Source organism: Humulus lupulus, chromosome 2 (genome assembly GCF_963169125.1).
Source record: "Humulus lupulus chromosome 2, drHumLupu1.1, whole genome shotgun sequence".
Lineage (NCBI taxonomy): Eukaryota > Viridiplantae > Streptophyta > Magnoliopsida > Rosales > Cannabaceae > Humulus > Humulus lupulus.
This window is the reverse complement of record NC_084794.1, coordinates 258,541,573-258,566,700: the sequence shown is the minus strand read 5'-3', so window position 1 is coordinate 258,566,700 and position 25,128 is coordinate 258,541,573. Positions and strand designations below refer to the sequence as shown.

Below are 25,128 nucleotides of genomic sequence, written 5' to 3'. Positions count from 1 at the left end.
TAATCAATATCGATCCTAGTCCGATGTAACCAAATACATCCGATCTTATTTACTTGGTCAATGCCTTGGAGAAGACATCACACCCCGAATGTATAAGTAGATCATATCGTAGATTGCCTAATCAAGGAAAATCAAATGCACTGATCTAATCTTAGGACTCGTTCTTTTTTAACATATAATTACAACTATAATCCACTGTGACCTAGTCACTATAATTGTAAATATCCATATGTTCGGGATTTTATAAATGTTTGTATTATTTCAATAATCATGTAATTAAACAAGCAAGCAACACGGTTGTCAAACTAAATGATTTCAACTACTTTTATCGACAATATAAAATCATGTTACATGTCTGGCATGGTTTTATAAAGGCATAAAACCCAACAGTTATGAGCTTAGGTGTATGTTGTTTCCAACCACTCTGATAGGACCAGCAAAAAACTGGTTCGAGAAATTTAGAAGACATTCGATCTCGTCATGGGATTAGTTAGCAAAGGAATTCAAAAAATAGTTCAAGGCTATGGTAGGCATCAGGCTCGAAGGCTCAACTTTAACCAATGTCAGACAACAACAGGGAGAATCGTTGAAAAGTTACATTGCGAGGTTTAACATAGATGTGGCATGAGTCCCTTATGGCTGGAAGAGTTGGTATATTACCAAGGAGTCCCCTTTGGGATGATATGCAGAGAAAACCTATAAGAACAATAACCGAGTTCAACAAAAGGGCCCAGATATTTTTCAATGTAGAGGAGGCGAGGTCAGCATTAAAACTGACCCCTCAGCCCATAACTACAACGAAAAATGTTAACTTAGCCTCGACCTTGGATACCCCGTCGACGTCACGACCCTCCCGAGATAACACTTCAAAAAGAAAGAAAAATGAAGGGAATAACTCTAAGGCAGACGGGGGGAAAAATAAAAAGGTAGACAAATATTTCTTAATTTATACGGTTTATACCGAACTCAATGAGACTCGAGAAAATATTTTCCTCGCTAATGAGAATCAGGTCTCATTTAGACGACCTGACCCAATGCAAAATCAGAAGTCAAAGAGAGACTTCAACAAGTACTACAGATTCCACTGGGAAGTCGAACATACCACTGACGAGTGCCGACAACTGAAAGACGAGATTGAAGGCTTGATCTCGATAGGATATTTCGAACAATATGTAAGAAGCCATAATACCAATCAAGCATCATCTGGTCAGAGGGTAGCGTCTGCGCAACCTGCCCAGCAAAATAACAATTCCCGATCAAGGGAAGATGATCGACCTCCCCCAATATATGGAGAGGATGTGGTAACCATCTCCGAGGGACCTCACCTTGCCGGATCGGGCAGAAATGCCCAGAAGAGATATGTAAACGAGCTCAAGACTGGAGATGGTTCTCCCTACGAACCTGAACTACAGGGTCCAAAGCAACATAGGATTGAATCTCAACCCATAACCTTTATAGAAGAGGATGCCTCACATGTCCAGTTTCCCCATGACGATCCTCTGGTCATCACGCTTCATCTCACAAACAAAAAGGTGCGCAGAGTCCTTATAGATAACGAGACCTCTGTTAATATCCTTTATAAGGCCACTCTAGAAAAGATGGGACTCATACTTTGAGATTTGAAAGTTTGTGCAAAACAATTGTATTGATTTTCAGGGGAAGGGATTGCTTGTACGGAATCCATCGAGCTCCCCATAACCTTGGGAGACTATCCAGTCTCGGCAACCAAGATGATGGAGTTCGTGGTGGTGGACACCCCGTCTACCTAAAACGTATTGCTCGGGAGACAAGCCCTGATTGGGCTTGGGGTAGTGTCGTCTGTTAGGAATTTGGCCATCAAGTTCCCGACGTCTAGTGGCATAGGGACGCTGAAGGGAGACCAGCTCGCAATGCTATAGCATTTCCATGAGAGGGAAAAACCAAACAAGTGCATAAGCATTTATAGTTATTCAGGAGATGGACGGATCCATCTTCAAGATAGAAGAAGAGATCGACCCTAGGGTTGAAGAAACGGTCGATCTTGAACCATTGGAGGAGCTTAAAGAAGTAAAGCTAATGGACCCAAAACGGGTATGTTTTAAATATTTATACTCGCAAGCGCACGAATCGTATATGGAATATAGTGTTCGTGTAAGCACGAGATCGAACCCAAATGAGTTGACTAAAATCGAAAAAGAGAAACTATTTTAAACCAAAATTAATAAATTCTAACCTAGTTCCAAAGATTGATGAGATTTTTGTATAATAAAAATAAAATATAAGATACTAATAAAGAAATTAAAGACAATATATATAACATAAATTAATAATAGAAATGAAGATGGTAAAATAAGATTATTAAGGATTAGAATCCAAAAAATATAAGTTCAATAATATTTATAAGTACATTGATTCCCAAGTTTTAGTGATAGTTAAAATAAATCAAACTATCATTTTCTAAATAAATTTATAATTTTAAGCACAAATTATTTATAAAAAGATAGGATTTTTCTTCACTTTTCAAAGTTATAATTTCAAAGCATTTACTGTAAATCAATCTAATGAAATAACAAATAAATCAATGAACATTATTTATAAGGCAAAACATAATATTTCTGTTCTAAGCATGGATGTGTACAATTTAATGACACATCTTACACAAAGAATATTATGTTTTAGCACTAATGAAGAACAAAGTGTAAATATGTGCTAACAATCCAAAATACATGATATTTAAAATGAAAGAAGATATTTGAAGAAGAAAATTCCATAAATTTTGTTGCACAAAATGGGAAATCAACATACAAAATAAACACTATCTAGTTACAAATTGTTTCATCATCACCTTAATAATCTCAAAAAGATTAGAAACACATAACTAGAATAACAAATACAAACTAAAAATTACAAACATAAATAGGAAAATTTGGAGGAGAAACCCCCAAATTTTTCCTCTAAAAATACATAGAAAAAAATAAAAAGAAGAAGAAGATGAAGAGAATAGAGAGGTTTGAAATGTGTAGAGTTTTTGGTATGGTAACCTCTCCTCAAAAATATGGACACTAAATCCCTTATTTATAGCAAAAAATGATGATTAAAATAATCAATTCAAATTAATTAAATTGATTAAATTAATTGAATTAATTATAATATGGCAAATAGGGATAAATTATAGGGTGTAATAATTATGTTTTGGGGTAAAAAGTGTAGAAAGTGGTGTAAAAAGTAGTATTTTTGACAATAGAGACAAGGGGACAAATGGTACTTTGTGATATTTTTTGTGGGCTCAAAATGTTGGGAAAAGGAGGTTGCAAGCTTTGGTGGAGATAGGCGCAGGAAAGTGGAGAGAATGGCAGGCTTTTGGTGTTGTTGGAAGGAGCTGAAGGAAGTTAGTGAGGTGAGCCAAAGGATTGGGTTGGTGGGCCAAGGAGGTTGGCAGGCCCAAAAAGATGTTGAAGCAGGGAGTTGGTGGCTTGGTGATACGTGGAGGGAGCTTGGTGCTGGGATGGTGCATGGCTGTGAGATTTCAGCAAAAGGCTATGTGGTGTTGGAGACAGGTGGCGGCAGGAGAGGAAGGCAGGCGTGAAGGAGAAGCTGCTGACTTCAGGAGGGTGCTGTAGCAGGCGGGCCTGGGCAGGTGGCCAGCCGAATTGGGCCTTGGTGGCATTGGCTATTTGCCACTTTTCTTCTTTTCTTTCTTGAAAATGCCACTTTTGATTTCTTTACTTTTTCCAAAAAAATACAACATAATTCCTACAAGATAAAAATAAATTAAATAACAATCAAATATTTTCAAATATAAATAAATCATATTAATCATTTGACAATATTGATTATAACTTAATTTAATATAGCATTTTAAGTTCAAAAGAATTACACTTTTAACTTCTAACTTAATAATACAAATTTCATATAATTAAATTACAATATATTATAATAAAATATCTATAAAAACATACAAAAATCTAGAGAACTACAATAAGCCTAATAAATTAAAAATTACTTAAAAACTTAATAAATCAATTAAAAACTCAAGAATTAAGCAACAATTAGCACATAAAAAGTGGTAAAATAACTCTATTTTGTAGAGTTATCAAAAGCTCAATGAGAAAGATACCACGAGGGTTGTAAAAATAGGGAAAAATATTTCTGAAAGTGCAAAATAGCAATTAACTTGCTTTTTGAAGGAAAACCAGGATGTGTTCGCATGGTCACACTCAGACATGGTAGGGATTAGTACAAGCGTTATTAGCCATGCACTCAACATAGATAAGAGCTTCCCCCCGAAGCAACAAAAAAGGAGACTCCTGGATGACAATCGAAAGAAAGCCCTAAAAGAGGAGGTCGAAAGGTTAAAAGTAAATCGGTTCATCCGAGATGCTTTCTATCCTAATTGGATCGCCAACCCTGTTCTGGTCCTGAAGCCCAAAGAAAAATGGCAAACCTGCATCGACTATTTGGACCTCAACAAGGCATGCCCCAAGAATTGCTTTCCCTTGCCTCGAACCGACCAGCTCGTAGAAGCCACTGCAGGCCACAACATCATGTCATTCATGGATGCTTATTTTGGATATAACTAGATTTCCATGCATGCACCTGACCAAGAACATACGAGCTTTGTAACGCCCTCCTAATAAGGACCGTTACACTGTGTAGTTTAAAAAGTGCTTAACTCGCTAAATGAGCCATTAGAGTTTAAATTGTGTAATTAAACTAACCACAAGTTTAGGTACTAAAAATCTTGATCAAAGTAAACAATTTAATTAAAAATGTTTAGCTTCCTTGCATGGAATTCCATTGTAATTAAAAATGGTTACAACCCTAAAATGAACACAACAGCCGGCCTACGTGGCAAAATTAGGGTTCAACCCTAGTTCCAACTGACAACCTCGGCCGTGGCGGACGAGCAGGCCACATATGTACACTTCACCCCTGAAGCTCTCCAACTCATGGCTGATCCAACCTTTCCTTTTCTTCACTTGCACCAACTAGCACCCGTGAGCCGAGGCTCAGCAAGAAAACATAATCATACTTATAAGCAGTACATGGTCATTTCATAGTTTTAACACTAACATGCCGGGTAATAATAATAATAATCCTACTAATGCATGCAAATAACTTGGCTGAGTGGCTGCAGAGCCACACTAGAGCCCATCCTCATCTTTCATACAATCGACCCTAAAGCTGGCCAAGAGGGAGTGATGCTAACATTTCCGGCGACCTCAGAAGCATTCAAACGTAAACCTCGCTTTTGGGTTGGCTCAACCTTACCGGTCAACGATTGGCACGTTACTGCTGCCCTCAACTCTTGGGTCGAGCCTTAAAACTCTCGACTAATAAGCTGAGTGCATCAGCCTTTGACTAGTAAGTCAATTCCTTTAGAGTTCAACTGGTAAGCTGAGTCCTTTGACTTTCAACTGATAAGTCGAGTGCTTTACCTTTGACTAATAAGCCAAGTCTTTTTTTTTTGACTGGTAAGTCGCATTTGTAACCTCAGACTGATGAGTCAGATCCGTAATCTTCGACTGATAAGTCGAGCCCTTAAACCTTCGACTGATAAGTCGAATCCTTTCATCCTTTGACTGATAAGTCAAGTCTTTCAATCTTCGACTGATAGGTCAAATCTTTTCATCCTTTGACTGATAAGTCAAGTCTTTCAATCTTCGACTGATAAGTCGAATCCTTTAACCTTCGACTGATAAGTTGAATCTGTAGAGGATGTTATAACCCTGACTATTAAGCCAGGCCCTTTATCAGATAGCACAGACAAATCTTCAGCTTATAAGCTGAACTTTCCCAACCAGGTATACAGATTATCAACCATAGGATTACACAAGTGCGTATCGCACCCCTTCTTATTTGTATGGCATCCGAGCCAGTCGAGTGCATATCGCACTCCCTTTCTATTTGTTTGGCATCTGAGCCAGCCAAGTGCATGTCACACTCCCCGGGTGGCCCAGCCATGGTGGCCTACACTCCACATGCATAATGCCAATCTCAGCTCATAAGCCGAGTCCTACTGATCCTCGACTCATAAGTCGAGCCTTACAAGCCTTCGACTTATAAGTCCAAGCTTTAGTACCCTCGACTTATAAGTCGAGTCTCTTAAAATCCAGCGTGACCTCGACTGATAAGTCAATCCCAACTAACGTCCTAATAATCCCCTGGTTTATAAACTGAGCTCCCTAATCCCAATGGAAAATCTCCTATGTCATTTATCATACATGGATACAAATACAATGTATTATAATACACCCAACAACATACATAGGCATAATCATAATCGTGTGCATTTGAGTGTACTTAACCAAACATTCACCAACATAATCATAATCATGCTCATTAACAGGGCCAAAGCCTTAATCATGTCTATTTTTAACCAGTGGGCTAAGCCCTAATCACACAATCACGTACTGGGTGCAGTTTTCTTACCTTCGATCCAAATGCAAGTTACTAGCGACGCCCTTTGAGTACGATTCCTGATCTGAGCCCTTAGCGATGACCTAGTCACAACCATAATAAGAAATTCCATCAACAACGAGTGATTAAAGGATTTCAGACTGAGTCCTAGCCTCCGAGACATAGAATTCCACCCAACACGGAAGTAGAATCGATCCCGAGCCCAAAAGGTTAAGTTCTCAACCTAAAAACACCCCTAGGGCCAAAAATCCCCTTAAGGGTCGCGGCCTGCCTCTAAATCAGAGGCTTGACCTCCCTGGAAAACCAAACATGCGCCGCAGTGCTCCCCTGAGGTGTCGCGCCCCGCCTCTGCCTCTGAGCCCACCTAGCTCCTTCTTGCTCCATAGGGCCACGACACACCAAGAACAGAGCCGCGGCCCAGCCCTTCGAACCCAGAATTTCTGTGTTCCTTCCTTAGTCGAACCCAACTAGAAACCATGTAATTATAACCCAATCTTCCAATTAAATCCCCAAAATCAATACACTTCTTTCCAGCAACCAAACCTAGCTAATTACTAACTCAAAACCCATCAACACCTCCAAAATTCATTCCCCAAATTCTCAAATATGCAAAAACTTTAAACTTCAATCATAACCACAGAAACTTCATAAACGAATTTTGAATTAAGACCTTACCTCAGATATGATGATTCCCTTGAGCTACTCTCCTAATTCCCAAAGTTCAACACCTCAATTTCCTAGGCTTTGTTCTTCAATTTTCCTCAAAATTTTCAAGCTTCCATGGAGAGAGAGTCATACGAGAGAGAGAGAGAGAGAGAAAGTGATGCTGCTGAGAGTTTTCCTCTTGGTTTCCTAAGCCCTCTCAAAGGTTCCCAGCCAACCAAGTCACATATGTGGCCAGAAATGACCAAATTGCCCCTTGCTCTTAGCCTATTCTTCATGTGCTCTCAAGGGAAATTTTGTCCTTTGACTCATACCCCGCTATTCACAATTTACGTCCTATAATTCTCATTACTTCCAATATTCTCACATGATTACCAAATAATTTCCCATTACCCACTATTTTCCAGTGATGTACTAAATTTCTAAAATACCCCCAAGCTTACCTCGAATCGGGTATAAAACCCCGTTGTGACTCTTCCGCTAACTTGCTCACCAGAATCGCCTCGCATCGAGTGACCCAAATATATCCACATTATAATGTGGTCTCAATCACACAAACACATATTTGCGTTTATACCCTGAACAGGTCAAATTACTAATATACCATTCTTATAAGAAACAGGCCACATACACATATTTAATATTTCTAACATGCAAGCATAATTATATTATAATATAATTCACATAGTAACATAGTTATTGCCTTCCGGCCCCCTAATCCAGGCACTAAGCCACATTAGGAAATTTGGGATGTTACAAGCTTTATAACCGATAAGGGCTTGTACTGCTACAACGTAATGTCTTTCGGGCTAAAAAATGTTGGAGCTACATACCAAAGATTGGTAAATAGGATGTTTGCTGAGCAGAAAGGGAATAACATGGAAGTTTATATGGACGATATGTTAGTCAAATCAAAACATAACAATAACCATGTAGACGATCTCGCTGAATGTTTTACCGTGCTCCGGAAATACAATATGAGACTCAACCCACAAAAATGCTCATTTGGAGTATCCTCGGGTAAGTTTCTTGGATTCATAGTGAATGGTCAGGGTATAGAGGCTAATCCTGATAAGATCAAAGCGTTAATAGACATGCCCTCGCCTCATAAATATAAAGATGTCCAGAGTTTAACTGGACGAATGGCGGCCTTAAGTAGGTTTATCTCAAAATCTATGGGTCGATGTCTCCCATTCTTTAATCTTTTAAGAGGGGGCAAGAAGTTTGAATGGTCGAATGAGTGTGAACTCAAGTTTCAAAATCTTAAGAAACACCTCGCAGAGCCACCGATCCTGTCTAAACCGATTGCAGGGGAAGTTTTATACTTGTACCTCGCCACAACCGAGCATATTATTAGTGCAGTACTTGTACGGGAGGATAAGACAGTACAAAAGGCTGTATACTACGTCAGTAAGAGGTTACTGGGGGTAGAATCGAGATACCCATTAATGGAGAAACTGTCTTTGAGCCTAATGCATGCATCTCGAAAGGTTCGACCCTACTTCCAAGCACATCCTATTCATGTGTTAACTAACCAGCTGTTAAGGCAAGTATTATCCAAACCTGAAGCATCCAGGAGATTGTTGAAATGGGTTGTTGAGCTCGGACAGTTTGAGATTACTTTTCATCCTAGAACAATGATCAAAGGATAGGCTTTGGCTGATTTCATTATCGAATGCACATGAATTTCCAACGAGGAATCGTAACCCTAGCCTGTGAGCTATGGAGACTTTATGTCGATGGGTCCTCCAATGAAAATGAATCGAGGGCAGGAATCATTCTAATTACCCCAACGATAAATCGCTTCCACTCGGTGCTAAGGTTTGGCTTTGAGGCATCAAACAACGAGGCTGAATACGAGGCGTTGTTAGCAGTACTTTGGACAATCACCAAGCTCAAAGCAAAAGCCATTCATTGTTATAGTGACTCACAATTGGTTGTTAACCAAGTCCTGGGTGAATATCAGACTCGTGGCATAAAAATAGGGGCTTATCTGGAGAAGGTTAAAGCAACATTTGGGGGGTTTGAGTTCTACGCTATAGAACAAGTTCCCCGAGAAAAAAATTCAAATGCAAATTCATTGGCCAGGCTCGCCACAACTAACGAGGCTGACACACTCAACGTGGTCCCAATGGAATTCTTACCGACCCCGAGCATAACCGAGCCTAAGGAAGAAGATATAAACATGATTGACTCGCAACCCTCCTAAATGACCCCAATAGTTGACTGCCTCAAAACCAGAAATCTCCCAACCAACCGAAATGAGGCTAGAAAGCTTATGTACAAAATACCAAGCTATACCATTTTGGAAGGAAAATTGTACAGAAGGGGATACTCTATGCCACTACTTAGGTGTGTAACTCCTCCTGAGGAAATTTTTTTTTGGAAGAAATCCATGAAGGATTTTGTGGATATCACACCGGGGGGCATAGCTTGTCAAAAAAAGGTAATTATGCAAGGATATTTCTGGCCAACAATCAAGGCAAACTCATTCAAATACGTCAAACGCTGTGATAAATGTCAACAGTTCTCTTCGATAACGCGAGCTCCACCCACCGAGCTTACTCTGATGAGCTCCCCATGGCCATTTGCTATATGGGGAATTGACCTCATAGGCTCCTTGCCAACTGGAAAAGGTGGAGTAAGATATGTTGTAGTCGCTGTAGACTATTTCACAAAATAGACCAAAGTCGAACTCTTAGTGACCATCACCTCAAAGAAAGTCCTAGATTTCGTAGTGAAAAACATCATCTGCAGATATGGGATGCTCAGGAAGATTATATCAGATAATGGGACCCAGTTCGACAATGATTTGTTCACACACTTTTGTGAAAAGAATGAGATAATAAAAAAAAATTATCCGTGGCCCATCCCCAAGCAAATGGCCAGGTCGAGGCAGTCAACAAAACTTTAAAAAGTTCTATGAAGAAAAGGCTAGAAGAAGCAAAGGGGAGATGGCTAGAGGAGTTGCCTCGAGTCTTGTGGGCATATAGAACAATGGAAAGAACCTCGATGAGGCATACCCCTTTCTCCTTGGCCTATGGGTGCGAGGCCATGTTGCCCACCGAGGTTGAAATACCAACCATAAGGTGTGGCGCATATGACCAAACCTTGAACCAATCCTAGCTCGAAGAAAGTTTGGACCTCATCGAAGAAAAACGAGACGAAGCTCAGTTGAAAATGCTGCATACCAGCAGAGGGCTACGAGATATTTTAACAAGAAGGTCTGAGATAGGAAATTTGGATTGGGAGACTTGGTGTTAAGGCGCGTGTTTTTGGCAACATGAGACCCATCTACTGGGGTGCTTAGGACTTATTGGGAGGGACCCTATTAGATCGAGTCCATTATTCGACCTAGAGTTTATAAGCTAGCGAGGCTAAATGGAGGATTGGTTCCGCGAGCTTGGAATGGAGAACAGCTACGACCTTATTATCAGTAATGTAGGAATGTTGTTTATTCATTTTAACCAAGCTTGTATTTAATTTTGTGCTTATTACCAATAAAGTACTAAATTTCATTCAAATGTTGTATTTTTATAGTTATACTTTTGTGCAAACCCTCAAAATTCAATAACCTAAGATCGCAATCATAGGATATTAAGGGGGCATGATAATTGAGTTTTAGGCTCATTTATGGTCTAGTTTTTAGCAAGGTTTTCATTAGTTTAGGGCTATTTTATTGCAGAATTATGCTTGTTTGTTCATGTTTCAGGTTTTTGATGCTAAGATGGTGAAAAGAGTGGAATGAAGTGAAAGTGGAAGAAAATGGAGTTATTTTAGAGAAAATCGAGTCTTTCGGGAGCAATAGGTCCGAGTACTGATTCTGTCAATAGCGCTACAATGCTATCAAAGTGGCGCTATAGCACTAGAAAGGAGACCTTAAAGTTGTTATTTGTCAATAGTGCCCCAACGCTACAAAACAAGCGCTACAATGCTTGGAGGGTCTGAAGATTAGCGCCCCAGCGCTACATTAGTGGCGCTACAGCACTAGAAAAACAATTTTTGAGGCAATTTGGCACTGACAATAGCGCTACAGCGCTATCAACGCGGTTTTGAGATTTTTAGCCACTTTTTGAAGGAAAAAACGGTCTTTTCACTTGGGAGCATTGGAAAAATATTTAAGGGACATTATTCTGCGAATTTAGGAGGTAGTTTTAGTGGTGTAAACCCTAGATCTAGAAAAGACTGTTGTAATTAGATTTCTTTTTCTGGTTTATGACTTTCTAGATTTCTTCTTCATCTGAATTCTTTAGGTTATTTTCTATGAACAATTATTTGAATTTTATTGTCATTATGTTATCTATGAACTAAATATTTTATCTAGGGATTAATGTAGTCACTTGAATTTCAATTTAATTTTATTATGATGTTCTATTGATACTTCTTCTCTATTCTAATCTATATGATGTTTGTTTAATGCTAGTAAATACTTGATCACTATTTACTTGATTTAATGGTTTTGATTCAAAATTTGAAAGATGAGAATTGAATATGCTATCATTATATAGACATAGGTTACATATTGGACGAAAGTACATGTATGACTTGTGTAGTAATTAGGTTTCCATGCTTAATGTCTTCTATATGTTTAAGTTTATCACAGAGATGTAGAAAACCTGCATATAGGCTGAGATCTTATATCTTGAAAAGAATAGGAATCGATTATGTTAGCCTGCTATTAGAATAGAAAGAAGAGATTTAGAATTGATTAATAAAATTAATAGAATGAAAAGTTGATGAAATTAATTCTTAGGCTTTTTATTATTGATTGTTAATTCGTTGATTTATTAATCTGTTTACAGTTATTTAAATTGTGTTCATAGTTTATAATTATTCATCTTTATTTTAATCACCAAATAGAAAGTGAAAAATAATTATTGGTAATTGGTTAATAGTCTCTGTGGGACGATCTCTGTTCTTATAGGCTTTATTACTTGACACGACTAAATATACTTGCGTACATATTTTATAGATCAGGGCATAAGTGGTATACAATCATACCATAGGCTCGAAAAAAATATAACATAAATAAAAATGAACTCTAATAGAAATGTTTGGATTACTAACCTGACATAAAGAAAACAATAAGTGTATGGATCATTAACCAAACACGCGAACTAAACAAGTCTGGAACAAACCAGCAATACCTATTCGACAGTCAAAAGTTGGAATTCTAGATAAACCAACTATAAATTATAAGTCGAAACTAGGGCTGGAAATTTTTGCAAATGTGTTTTGATCTCGCAACCTTGAGGTTATACTCGAGGATGAGGAAAAGTAACTGAAAAAATAAAATATAACTAGAGTGACAAGGTTACATACCAGTTAAGTACTTTTCAAATACATGGTAAAAGTAAATTCAACCTTGGTAATAACGAAGTTGAATATGGGTATTTCAGATAAACTATGCATGAATGTATTGAAATTCGAACTTAAACCCAACATATACATTTGTACGAATAAATAAATATGAAAGCAAGTCTTTAGTAACATGCTCAGAATATTTTGAAATATGATTTATAATATTAAGGCAAAGGTAGACAATGTGTAAAAAGGTTTTCGAGATAGAAAATTGAAAGCACAAAAAACTACTGTTAAAATACAAACATTCACAAGATAATTAGAATAGCCCAGATTCGAGCTATAAATTACCTTTGTCACAAGGGCACACAAATATAATTACAAGTGATAATGGGTCGCAGCCCATAAATATGATTTCAAGGGTTAGATGCCTCTTCAATTGCAGTCCCGGAAACTTCCGCCACCTCCTCAGCCTCGAGTCTGGCCTCTTCCTCCTGAAGATGAGCTTGCCATTTAGCAATGAATTCGGTCTCCAGGTTGGCAAGAAAGCTAGTGTCGAGGTCGGAGGTTTTAACCCAAATTCGATACATCGCCATGTCTACGACGCGATTCTTTTTGGTCTTGAACTCCTCAAGAAGACGAGTGATGAGAAGAAGATGACCTTCGAAGTTATCGAGGGTGAGAAGGCTCATCTTCTTGAGGAGTCCCTGAATTTGCTTGATCTCGAAGTCCCTGGCCTCGATCTCCTTCAAGGTCGCTTCCAGCTTCGATTCAAGTTCGGGAATCCTTTGGACCTCCTTCAAGGTTGCCTTCAACCTTGACTCAAGCTCAGGCTTCTTCTTGATCGCCGCATCCCTTGCTGCAATTTCCATTCGAGCTTCTTTGAGGTCGTCCTAAAAAATAAACGGTAATGCTAATTCAAAAGTGAGGTAAATTAATTGGTTGAAATGGGATTGAATTATTAAATCCCTCTATGTCAATTAATATGTACGTTTTGCTGCAGCAAACTCTCAACAAAATTACCCAGAGTTAACAAGAATTCCAAATTAGTTCATAGAACTTCTCCAAATCCTATGGTATTAATTCTTTCACCTAATTTAATATATTCTTATGTCAATCAAGTTTAAGAACCCAGAATTAAGCATCAATTCATAATTGTTACACAAGGTAAATAACACATTCCTATGTTATTCACAAACATAACATAACAAAATTATTCACTTGTGTCATTCAAATCTATCCATTATATTCAAACTTCCCAGCACAAATATATCTCAATATCTTGTCATTGGTGACCAATCAACAACAAGAAATCATCAATAAACACATTTGAATGAACAATGGGTCAATTTCTTAAATAAAGTGCTAGAAAATTAGAATTTAGACTTAGAGTTTATTAATAATCCAAACCTCAAAATATCTAGTTCATGGCTAAAATAAGAAACACAAATACCAAATTAAATCTATCCATGAGAGTTCAAACACCACATAGATTGAATTAGCAACAAATTGGGCAAAATCAACACTTAACAATTTGGGTAAAACAAATGGCGATAATTTGATTCAGTCTAAAAGCTAAGAAAGAAACCAAATAAAATAAAGAACAAAAGTGAACATTGTAATGATGAGCTATAATTATTAAATCATCCTAGAATGCAAATTCAATATAATGTCTTAGAGGAATGCATTACCAATTAAACTTTGTCACTGAAACTTTAGAAATGATCATATGATTTTTCCAAACCTATATGCTATGGGTTCTCAAAACTAAATTAGACATATTCATATGCAAATCTAGAATTAAGAACATTAATTAAGCATTAAAGTTCCAATGAGTCATACAAGGTAAATAGTATATTCATATACCATCTACAAATCACACATATTCAAGGTGAAAATCATGCATCATTCAATATTTCCACTAATCCTATTTTTTCCGAAATCAAGATTAGCTATCAAAACCTACAATTGGTGATCAAGCAAAGGTAAGTCTACAATATTGAGCATCACTTGAATGAACAAACTTTAAATACTAAAAACATTCATAAAACGTCAATTAAATCCACAATCCAAGTTCATCAATAACTCTAGCTACAAGAAAATTAGTTCATGCTCAAAAACACAAAAATACCCATAATCAACATATCCATGAGTTTACAAATAGAGAGAAAGAGAAAAATAGAAATACAAAAGAGTAAAGGGAAAGAATAAACTATGTAAATGAATCCTCCTTCCTTGTCCTTCTCTCTTCTCTACTTTTTCTCCTCCTTCTTTCTCTTCTTCTTCATTATCTCTTTTGGGTATTTCTTTCTCTCTTTTTAGCTCTTGAATAATTCTCTCTCTCCAATATGGCTGAATGAGGTAAAATGGAGGCTGTCCTTTTTCTTTTTTCAGTTAGGGTACAAAATCTTTTTTTCCCAAAGTACACAAATGCCCTCCCAAAATTCTACATGTGAAACCCTCATTTTTTCCTCTAGAATTTACTCCAAAATGAAGTCCAATATCTTTGATTTTAGCCACCTCATCACTCTTTGTCAACATAATTAATGATGCCAAGTGTCTCTTCTTCATATGCTAAATTTCCCTCTTTGAATCCTGCTGAAAATGCTCCAACAAAACTTCTTTTGCTCCATCAAAATCTGATATTTCAGGACAAAATAAACAATTAAGAGCCATTTCACTTTTCATTTTTTTCTTTGGACAAATTCATGCATAAACTCCTTATTTGATACTTTCAGCTCTAAAACACCAAAAATGCCACAATAACACAAAAGAACATAAAAAGGAAAGAAAATAACAAAAATATGCAAACATCACTCAACCTAATTCGATATTAATAAGCTTAAAAGTATGAAAAATAACTCTTTATCCAAGAGTTATCAGTAGAGTTGAATAGGGGCTTCATAGTTAATCTTTAATTCCTCTAATAGGCGTTTAATCCATATTGCTTCACACACTCCATGGGCCATGGCTCTATACTTTGCTTCTGCATTACTTCTTGCAACCACTGTTTGCTTTTTACTCCGCCATGTTACCACATTGCCCCATACAATTGTACAATATCCCGACATAGACTTTCCATCATCAACTGATCCAGCCCAGTTTGCATTTGTGAATACTTCAACTTTTCTTTCAGTTTTTTTTTTTTTTTTTTGAAGAAAAAGCCTTTTCTCGGTGTTTGCTTGAGATACCTCATAATTCTATATACTACATTGAGGTGTCCTTGACACGGATCATGCATATATTGACTAACTAGACTTACTACAAAGGCGATGTCAAGTCTAGTATGTGAGAGGTAGATGAGCTTTCCTACTAGTTGCTAATACCTCTCTTTGTTCACTGGACTTCCTTCAAACATTCTCATATTGTCTCCGAACTCAATTGGAGTCTTGATGGGCTTGCTTCCGAGCATTCATGTCTCCTTTAAAAAATCAAGAGTGCATTTCCTTTGGGACACAGAAATGCCTATTTTGCTTCTAGCAAATTCCATTCCCAGAAAATACTTAAGGTAACAGAGATCCTTGACTTCGAATTCCTTTGCCAGCATTTCTTTGATCAAATTCATTTCTTCCGTGTGGTTGCCAGTGACAATTATGTCAACAACATATACAACCAGTACTGTCATTTTTCTGATACCTGAGTGTTTAATAAAGAGAGTGTGACCAATCTGACTTTGTATGTATCCAAGTCCTTTGACAACTTTCAAAATTGATTGAACCATGCTCGAGGAGATTGTTTCAAGCCATAGAGTGATTTATTTAGCTTGCAAACTTTGGTTGTATTAAGAGATTCTTCAAAACTTGGAGACTGACTCATATATACTTCTTCCTCTAGTTCCCCATTCAAGAATACATTCTTTACATCAAGTTGATGCAACTTCCAATCCAAGTTAACTGCTAGCGAGAGTAGTACTTTGATAGTGTTGAGTTTGGAAACCAGAGTGAACGTTCACTCTGGTTGTGACTAGGTTACCGGAGTTGGTTCTTGAGATTGAATCTTAATGAGATCATTATCATGGTTGTGACCAGGTTACCGCTAGGGCTCGGGACAGGATCGTGCTCGAAGGTCATTTATACTTAACTTGTGCTTGGACCAAAGGTAAGAATACTGCACCCAATACGTGATGTACATGATTAAGGCTTGGCCCAGTTGTTGAATATAAACTTGATTAGGGCTTGGGCCCCTGCATGATTATGATTATGATTATGTCTGAGATTGTTTGATTAAGCATGTTGAATGCTCTGTATCTGGATATTTGCTATATGATATATGCTTGTCTACATTATCTGATTGAAAAGACTTGACTTATGAGTCAAGAACGACAATAGTGCGTCGAGCGCTGGTCGAAAGCATTGACTTATAAGTCAAGGGCGGCAATAGTGCGCCGGACGCTGGTCGATATGGTTAGGCCTAATCAGAAGCGCATCATACGCTTGTCCGACCCAATGGTCGTGGAAAATTAAAGTGTTAGGTACATTGGGTCAGCTCCAAGGCTGGTTATACAGATGATAGGGAAATGGGCCCCGGGGTGACTTATTAGTCTCATATCCTAGGGCAACGGGCCCTGATATGATTCATTAATTATGTATTTAGGGCAATGGGCCCCAGTGTGATGTTGTAGTCACTTATTTGCATAAAATGCATGCATGAGTAGGATTATTACTACTAGGCATGCCTGTTATGATTCTATGATATATCATTAACTGCTTTATGAGCATGTTTATGTTTTCTTGCTGAGATTTGGCTCATGGGTGCTCTGTGGTGCAGGTAAGGGGAAAGGAAAGCTGGACCAGCCATGAATTGGAGAGCTTTGGTGGCGACGTGTACATACGTAGCTAGTCGACCACCATGGCTGAGGTTTCTCAGAGGAACTAGGGTCAAACCCTATTTTTGACACTTAGGCCGGCTGATTGTAACTTTTGAGTTGTAATTATCCTTTTGGAACTGTAAACAACTTTATAAACGTTTATTATGGGATCCCATGTACACACTTAACGTTTTAACGAAATAACTACTCCTTTTGACCGAAAGTTTTAACCTTAAATCATGAATCACGTTTAATTATACGGTTATGACCAAATGACTCGTTTATGGAGTCTAGCACTATTTAAAATACACGATATAACGATCTTGACTATTCAGGGTGTTATAACAACCTACTATAATAGGTCACTAAAAATGTAACCACTGTAGTTACGTAACCATTGGAAACACTTCCATATATATAAATATATAAATTTAAATGAGCCGTATAATTTTTATATTAAGTTAACATATACGAGAATATAAATTTTTCAAAATTTAGCTGCCAATAAATGTCATGACTTTTTAAAAATAATTCAAGCAAAAGTTACACAACTATATTTTTATACATTAGTTTTTTTAATTTTAAAAACTCCCCATTATTTTATAGAATGGCAGGGGGAGTGATTACTTTATTTTAAAAATAAAAAATCTTCATACACGACATTGGAAATACAATTTTGATTAACATTAATAATTCATGTAAATTTTTTATAGATTATAGGAGGAAAACTCGAAAATTTACATTTTGGGCTGAGGTTTATGTATGCAATCACGTCAATAATATGAAGGGAAAAAAAAGACAAAGATGGGGCTTGATAAACAGGTATGAATATAACTTTATAATTAGTTTCTCCTTTTTTCAAAGTCTTTAACATGGGCTCCTTCCCATTTCATATGTGAAGATCAAGATATGCATTTTGATTGTATATGTAGGAAGTATAACTCTGTCTCAATGTGAATGGTCCAATCTGCAAGAGAATCAGTATATGTTGATATGTGTGACTCTAATAAATAGGTTAGCTAAGATGGTGGTTTTCTAACTAAAAACTAATTAGCGTGCCAAGTGTTAAAACGGTTAAGACTGCACTTAACAATTAACTTGTGAGACTTGTAGATGTCAGCAAATCAGTTAAAGAGCCTTAACAGTTGATTCTATTGGTGAGTTCTTGCAAGTCAATTAGCATTATATAGGTTGTTTATGTCATGTTTTTAGAAAGGTTTATTACCCTTGTATAATTATTAGAAAAAATATATGTTTGGTTACTGGGATTGCTCGGTAAAGTTGAGATTGTAATTGAGAGTTTCATAGCAACTGTTTCAGAGAGATTGAAGGAGATGTAATACTTGGTGATATTGGATTTAACCAGGGGTGTACAACAATCCCCTGCCAGGGTGGTAGGATTCTCAAACATCATTTATTTTTTCTTTCAAACTAGGCTCTCCACCTAACCCTACAACATTTGTGGATCAGAAAACTATAACAATTACTATGTAAGTACTTAGGTGGGAGTCAAACCTCAAAATCTGAGAGCAAATCACATGGTTGACCATTCGAGCTACCCTGATGGGTACTCTAATAGATAATCTAAACAAAGCAACTCATCTTCTTTGTTGTTTTCTTGTATTTTATGTTCTTAAACACTTGTGTGATAAAAAATTACAGTTTCATAGTTATAATCATGCTGTGAACTTTTTTTTATACTGATTTGCCTTTCACTTAAACAGAACAGGTCTTTAAAGAAGAAACCATATGACTAGAATATCTTCTTTCATTCCAACTAATGAGCAGAGCATTTTCTCCCACTACACATCCATACAAACAAATAGACAACTTCTTTTATAATTTCAATGCAAACATGTTGTTCCAGTATGATGATTAGTCACTTACTTTCCTTAGTTGGATGAAAGAGGTTCCAACTTAAGACCTTCACATTAAAGAGAAATGTGGTTGCCACCAAGCTATGTCTTCAACTAACATCTGAAGATTAACATGGTTAAAACTTATAATGGCTCATTGTCTTTCGTTTTCTGGGTTGTCTAGGCTTTCCTACAAAGATATACCTGCCATGAAAGAACTGAACCACCAAAATATTTAGATTTCTCATTTCTTGTTTAGGTTAACTAGAGAAATTAATGGCACATCATCACTGAATATGATTACCTTCCCATTCATCTGCCTGATAGCTAATTGACCAAAATGTTCCTTAGCAAACCAAACATAAGCAAATCCTAACGACTGCCCGGAAAATGTATCTATAAGAATTTTCACTGCAGAATAAAAGTTCAGACAGGAATATAAATTTGAAGGTTTGAAAGGTGTACACAGTAAAGTTCTAACAAAATGAAAAGGGAAATGTAGAAAGATTAGTTAACACATTGAACAAGTAGGAACTAATTCCTGTTCTAATTTATCCCAGAATTTCTTTAATGAGTATATACCATGTGTTATCACTACTAATTTGACAAAATTGCATATAAAAAAAATAAAAATAAAAATTGTCTTCTTTTTATCCACTAACTCCCATACCTTCCTCACTAGACAATAAAATGCTACTCTACTAGAACCAAAATTACAAGTATAGAGTCATTTGGTACCAAAATTTCGTGGTTCTAGCCTTTTCCACCGCAAACAAACAAATGAAAATTAAGTCAAATGGTGCTGCTTCCATGCCTTGTTACTCTAAGCTTGCATCACTTCACAGCAAATAACTTGTCATTGTCATGTACTAAACACCTAATGCCAAGCTACTAGTCATTTTGAGTCGCTTCCTAAACTCTTTCATTCTCACACACACTAGCAAGGAAGTATTAAACAAAAATACCAAAAAAAAAAAAAAAAGAAACCCCCCACCTCGAGTAACCTCTCCAAACTCCGAAAATGCCCTCTTTAAACGCCCTTCTGATGTTGATAGAGACAGCCCTGAATCAATCAGAATAGCTTATGAGCGACAAATTAATCATTCTTTATGCCTTTGAACATAAGTCAGCTGTATGTTATCTCAGTTGTTAGTGAAAATTTGAGGAAAAAAGAAAGAGAACCCAAAGATTATTAACCCCAAACCAGTTCCTGAAGAGAAAAAGAAAAAATCCCAGAAGGGGTAATGAGAAATATGTAATGTACACATGTGAAGATAGTACCTTTGATGAAAACGGTGGGTGGAGGAGAATCGTCAATGGCAGAAGCAGAGATGGAGTTGGAGTTGGAGTTGGTTGAGCAAGATATGGTGGAAAGAGAAGGAAAGTAAGAATTTGGAGCTGTGGAGATTGAAGTTGAGAGTGAGAATAAGGATGTTCTTGGAGGGTAGAAGAAGGGTTTTGGAATTGAAGAGTGGAGGTGAAGCAATGGAAGTGAGGATGAGGAAGAGACACTTAGCCAAGACAATGCCATCAAAACTTCTTTCCATCGCCAGAGAAGCTGAAAATGCAGTAATATTTGTGCCTCTAAATTACATTTTATATGATATTTTTAATAGTGTGCAATATAGTATTTTTTTCAAACAAAAATGTTAATATAGGATTTTTTTTTTTAAGATCTTTAGCTAGATTTATTTTCCCTATAAAAGTTGGTTTATGTCATAATTTTACTTTTAATCAAGTTTTATTAATTTGGAAGATTATATTTGTAATTTGATTATTTTTTTTTAGCTTATTTATTTTTTTATATTATTTTAATATAACTAATTTTATATTAAATTTTTTGTAATATGAATTGTATTTATTATTTTTTTATTTATTATAAACATTTTTTTCTTATTTTTATATTGTACGTTTCTTTTTTTAAATCCCGAGTAAGATAACCAGTTACTTGATTGATCTTTGACAATTATGTAAAAAAAAATTCTAAAGCTAGGTTAAATAACATGTACCATGAGGAGTAACTAGTTACCCTGAGAGGGGTAACATTCTACCATAAGAGGGGTGACGGGTTACTCATATTAAATATGAAAAGAAACATCAAATCTGAATGAAAAATAGGAAGAACACTTCATTAAAAAAAAAGGAAGAAGTAACTATGATTTTAGTAACACAGGTAACCAGTTACCTTAAAGAACCCAAAAATATACACACATCATAACGTGAAGGTAACCAGTTACCCCGATAAATATACACACAAAGAACGTGAGTATAACCAGTTACCCCAGAAATATACACACAAATAACGAGAATGTAACCAATTTCCACAAATTTGAAGATAGAAAAAAAAAATTAGATCCACCCCTTTCCCTTCTCTCTCATCTTCTTCATATAATTTTTTTCTAGATTTGAATGTTCTCATCAAGGTAACTAGTTACCCATTCACGTTTTCATATTTTTATTAGTTTTCTTTCTAAATTTTGGTGTTCCTATAAGGGTTACAGTAAAAAGAAAATGCTGAAAAAATTGATTTGAATTTTTTTACATATAGTGGAAAAACTATAAAAAAAAATTACAATAATCAAAGTTAATAAATAAAAAATAGTAAAATAATTATGTAATGTTAAAATATGTGTGAAAAAAGAAAAAAAAAAGAAAATGAAATGAGAAAAGAATAAGTACAAAAAAAGGAAAAAATTATGAAAAAAAACAAAACAAAAGAAATGAGGAAGGAAAAAAAATAGATGAATGAATAAAAATGAAAAGAAGAAGAAGAAAAATAATGGAAAAATGGAAAGAAAAAAAATGAATGAAAAATTTGGTAAAGAAAAAAAAAAGAAGAAATGGAAGAAGAAAAATAGAAAAATAGAAAAATAAAAAAGCTCATATGTGTGAAAAAAGAAAAAAAAAATTTGGAGGAGAAAATAATAAATACAAAAATGAAGAAAAAATACAAGGAAAAAAGAGAAAGAAAACTGAAAAAATATGAAAAAAAAAAACAATACAATACAAATGAAATAAAAAAAAAATTAAAAAAGAAGAAGAAGAAGAAGAAAAATAGAAAGAAAAAAATGATAAAGAAAAAATTTGGTAGAAAAAAAATGAAAAATAAAAAAATGGAAGAAAAAATAAGTAAGGAAAAAAGAAAGAAAAAATAAATAAAAAAATAATTAAAAATGAAGGAAAAAAATGAAAAAAAAAAATCACTTTCAAAATAAAAAAATATAACTATGATAAAAAATGTGGCATTTACATATTTTAGTTAGCTACTAATTATGTTTCTCATACTTTAATTTTGTCTTTAATAAATTTTTTCATACAAATTAAAAAAATATATAAATCTCATATTTTTGAACATTAATAGTATAAAAGCCATACTTTTAAAAAAATTCCCCCAAAATATGGACATTGCAGCTCACATTCTTTTTTTATTTAATGATTTTGTACCACTTATTCTTTTTATAGGATTTCTATAGTTTTTTTATGAATTTGACCATATATTCTATGATATGTAACTTATATAATGTTCTACTTGGTTTATTGTTGTTTTATATTAATATTATTATAATTATGGACATTATATCTACAACTCAAAAAATATATATACACTCCAATAATTGAAAAAAAAACACATTTTCTTAAATTTTTTTTTTGATATTTAATATATTTTTTAATTAATTTAAATAACTTTATTTTATCTTATTTTCATAAATTTTTAAGAAAAAACCTTTTACTTTAACAAAATTTTATATTCTTTTGTTTTAATTCTTTTATTTAAATATTTAAAATATATATTATATGTATGTATTTTTTAGAATATGACAAAGAAAAAAAATTAGAAAAATACGAGTATAAGTTAAAAAATATATATATTATATATTAAATTTTAATCAAATTGGGGTGTTTTAATCAAATTTTAGGTGCAAATATGATGCCTATTATTATAATTGATTGCAATTGAACCAAAGCATGTGATTTTAAGTTTGCGTATAAATTACATGCCTTAATTTGATGTGAAATACATTAAGGGGCTATTCCATAACAATTAATGGAGCTTACTATGAGGGTGATTGACGATTGGAAAAGAGGGTTACAAAATGATCATGCGAGATATCAATGAAATAATGAGTATTTAAATAGTTTTATGATATCGTCTTGTGTAAGGATGGAAACAAAGCTGGTAATTGGTGAGGTGCTCCCCCTGCCCCCATTCTTATTATCAATTTTAATTCCCGTCCCCGCCCTTATTTTCATATATTCTCTGTCAGGGGAGGGGTGGGGAATTCCTATGGGTACTTATTTATTAAAAAATAAACTGGAAAAGAAAAAGATAAATTATCAAAAATTAATATATATTACACTATATTGATAATTCAAAATATTAAATATTGTCCAAAATAAAATTAAAAATCTTTAAAAAGTTACTATGTTACAAAATCACCTAAAAAAACATGTAAATAAATAAAAAAAATATTATAAAATAAATTGAAAATTAAACGGGACCCGTTAGGCGGGTAGTGTTGTCCCCATCCCGCTCCATTTAATATTTTGGGATAGAAAATGACCCATTTCCCCCACCCATCTATATTCTTATGAAAAAAAATCCCAATTTTCTCTTTACCAAAAGTGATTCTTCGATCTACGAATGAAAGTGATTTTTTTTTTTGCAAAAGCAACCCATTATTTATAGGAGACCAATGGGAGAGTAACTATTGTAGAGAACCCAATACTGATAGCTTTGATTGGGTTGAAGGGTATGAAAATGCCGAGTACTCGCATAATTGGAGAAGGAATAAGCAAAAGTCATTCAGATTACAGCTAGTGAACAAACAACATATGACTATAATTGAAGGTGATAAGAATTATGAAGCTGGTGTAAATGTTGGGATGTGGGATTAGATCAGAGGAGATTTAGTTGTTGCAATATAATATTGCTCTCTAGTTGTTCTTAGATACTTTAAAGATCATAGTTTTAGTGGATGTTATGGGGTCCATTACAAGCTTCATTGCTTAAATTAGTACTGATCTTTCTTTTGCATACTCTGATATTTTGGTCTCTTTATCACCACATAAAACATGAGTTGCTACAACTTACTTAGCATACTTGGGATTAGAAAGGAATCGTACATATAAATGTGCTAGCCATGTTTAAGACTTTTAGTTGTTTATGCATATGTTTCTTTCTGCTTTTTGTTTTGTTCAGTGTATTGGGTTTGGCTAAGTCAAACTGCCACATCACTGTGTGTAATGTTTGAGTGTATATTTTGGGTGCACATATTATTAGTCTTTACCAAAGAGTAATGATATGTGTACCCAAACATTACACACAGTGACGTGTTACTACTTTTTAAAACAGTGGGTTCCAGTTTTAATAAATGTGATTGGCTAAGTCAAACTGTCACATCACTGTGTGTAATATTTGAGTATATATTTTGGGTGCACATATCATTACTCTTTTCCAAAATATCATTGAATGGTGTATTATTGTATTGATATAAGTAGTGGCTTTTAGGAATTTTTGTAATGAAGTCAAGTTTACTCATTTGAAAAGAAGTAGTATAGCATTCCCTTATGGGAAATTTACATAAAATATTGTATTGGAGTTTTTTACAAATTTATTGGTTGTATAATTACAATTGTACGGTTTGTTATGAGTTTTCGATGACTGGAGACCACCTTACCGTCAGGCTCGATTTTGGGTAAGGCTAGTCAGACCCATGATAGGGTCCTAATTAAAAATGGGTCTCATTTTTAGAAAATACTAATTTTTTTATATAAAAAGACCCCAATTTTAAAAAAAATACTATTTTATATGTAATGTTTTGAAATAATGCCACATTTTTTATTGGACTCATTTTTTGTCAGGGCCGACCCTGCTTGCCGTGAGCAATTAGCTTCAACTAATGTCTCTACACATCCTATAAAACTACCTTTTAAGTCTCTAAACCTCATAATGCTCAACAGATTCATCAAAAAATCCAAGAAAAGACCAAGAACATAATTCAGTTTCCCCCTTTCAAAAATTATAAAACTCATGCATGTTTCTTGAAGAAAATTGCAAAAAAGATGGAAGGTTAGAGTCTACAACTTACTTGGAATGAAGAT

The 25,128-nt window shown here is 35.0% G+C and overlaps 1 protein-coding gene across 2 annotated transcripts; it reads right to left on the bottom strand.

The window, feature by feature from the left end:
- Window positions 1-14,415: 14,415 nt before the first annotated feature.
- Window positions 14,416-20,623, bottom strand: LOC133819273 (organelle RRM domain-containing protein 2, mitochondrial). Of its 2 annotated transcripts, XR_009886298.1 has the most exons (5): window positions 20,308-20,623; window positions 20,021-20,089; window positions 19,331-19,437; window positions 19,058-19,244; window positions 14,416-15,002 (listed from the first exon to the last, which is right to left on the bottom strand). XR_009886298.1 is itself a non-coding variant. In XM_062252471.1 (4 exons), the coding sequence occupies exons 1-4, from the start codon at window positions 20,555-20,557 to the stop codon at window positions 19,164-19,166; spliced, it is 507 nt and encodes a 168-aa protein (XP_062108455.1). In that variant the 5' UTR covers window positions 20,558-20,622; the 3' UTR covers window positions 18,921-19,163. The 2 variants fall into 2 exon arrangements, 1 of the variants encoding a protein (XP_062108455.1); XM_062252471.1 differs by lacking the exon at window positions 14,416-15,002 and having other exon boundaries at window positions 18,921-19,244; window positions 20,308-20,622.
- Between the last annotated feature and the right edge of the window lie 4,505 nt (window positions 20,624-25,128).

Bases quoted from the DNA above. Each gene is read 5' to 3' on its own strand.
- LOC133819273 (XM_062252471.1), bottom strand. From the start codon at position 20,557: ATGGCATTGTCTTGGCTAAGTGTCTCTTCCTCATCCTCACTTCCATTG. The intron at 20,090-20,307 runs GTACTATCTTCA...TGATTGATTCAG, and splicing joins ACCCACCGTTTTCATCAAAG to GGCTGTCTCTATCAACATCA. The intron at 19,438-20,020 runs GTGGGGGGTTTC...TTTATTCTGCAG, and splicing joins GTTTGGAGAGGTTACTCGAG to TGAAAATTCTTATAGATACA.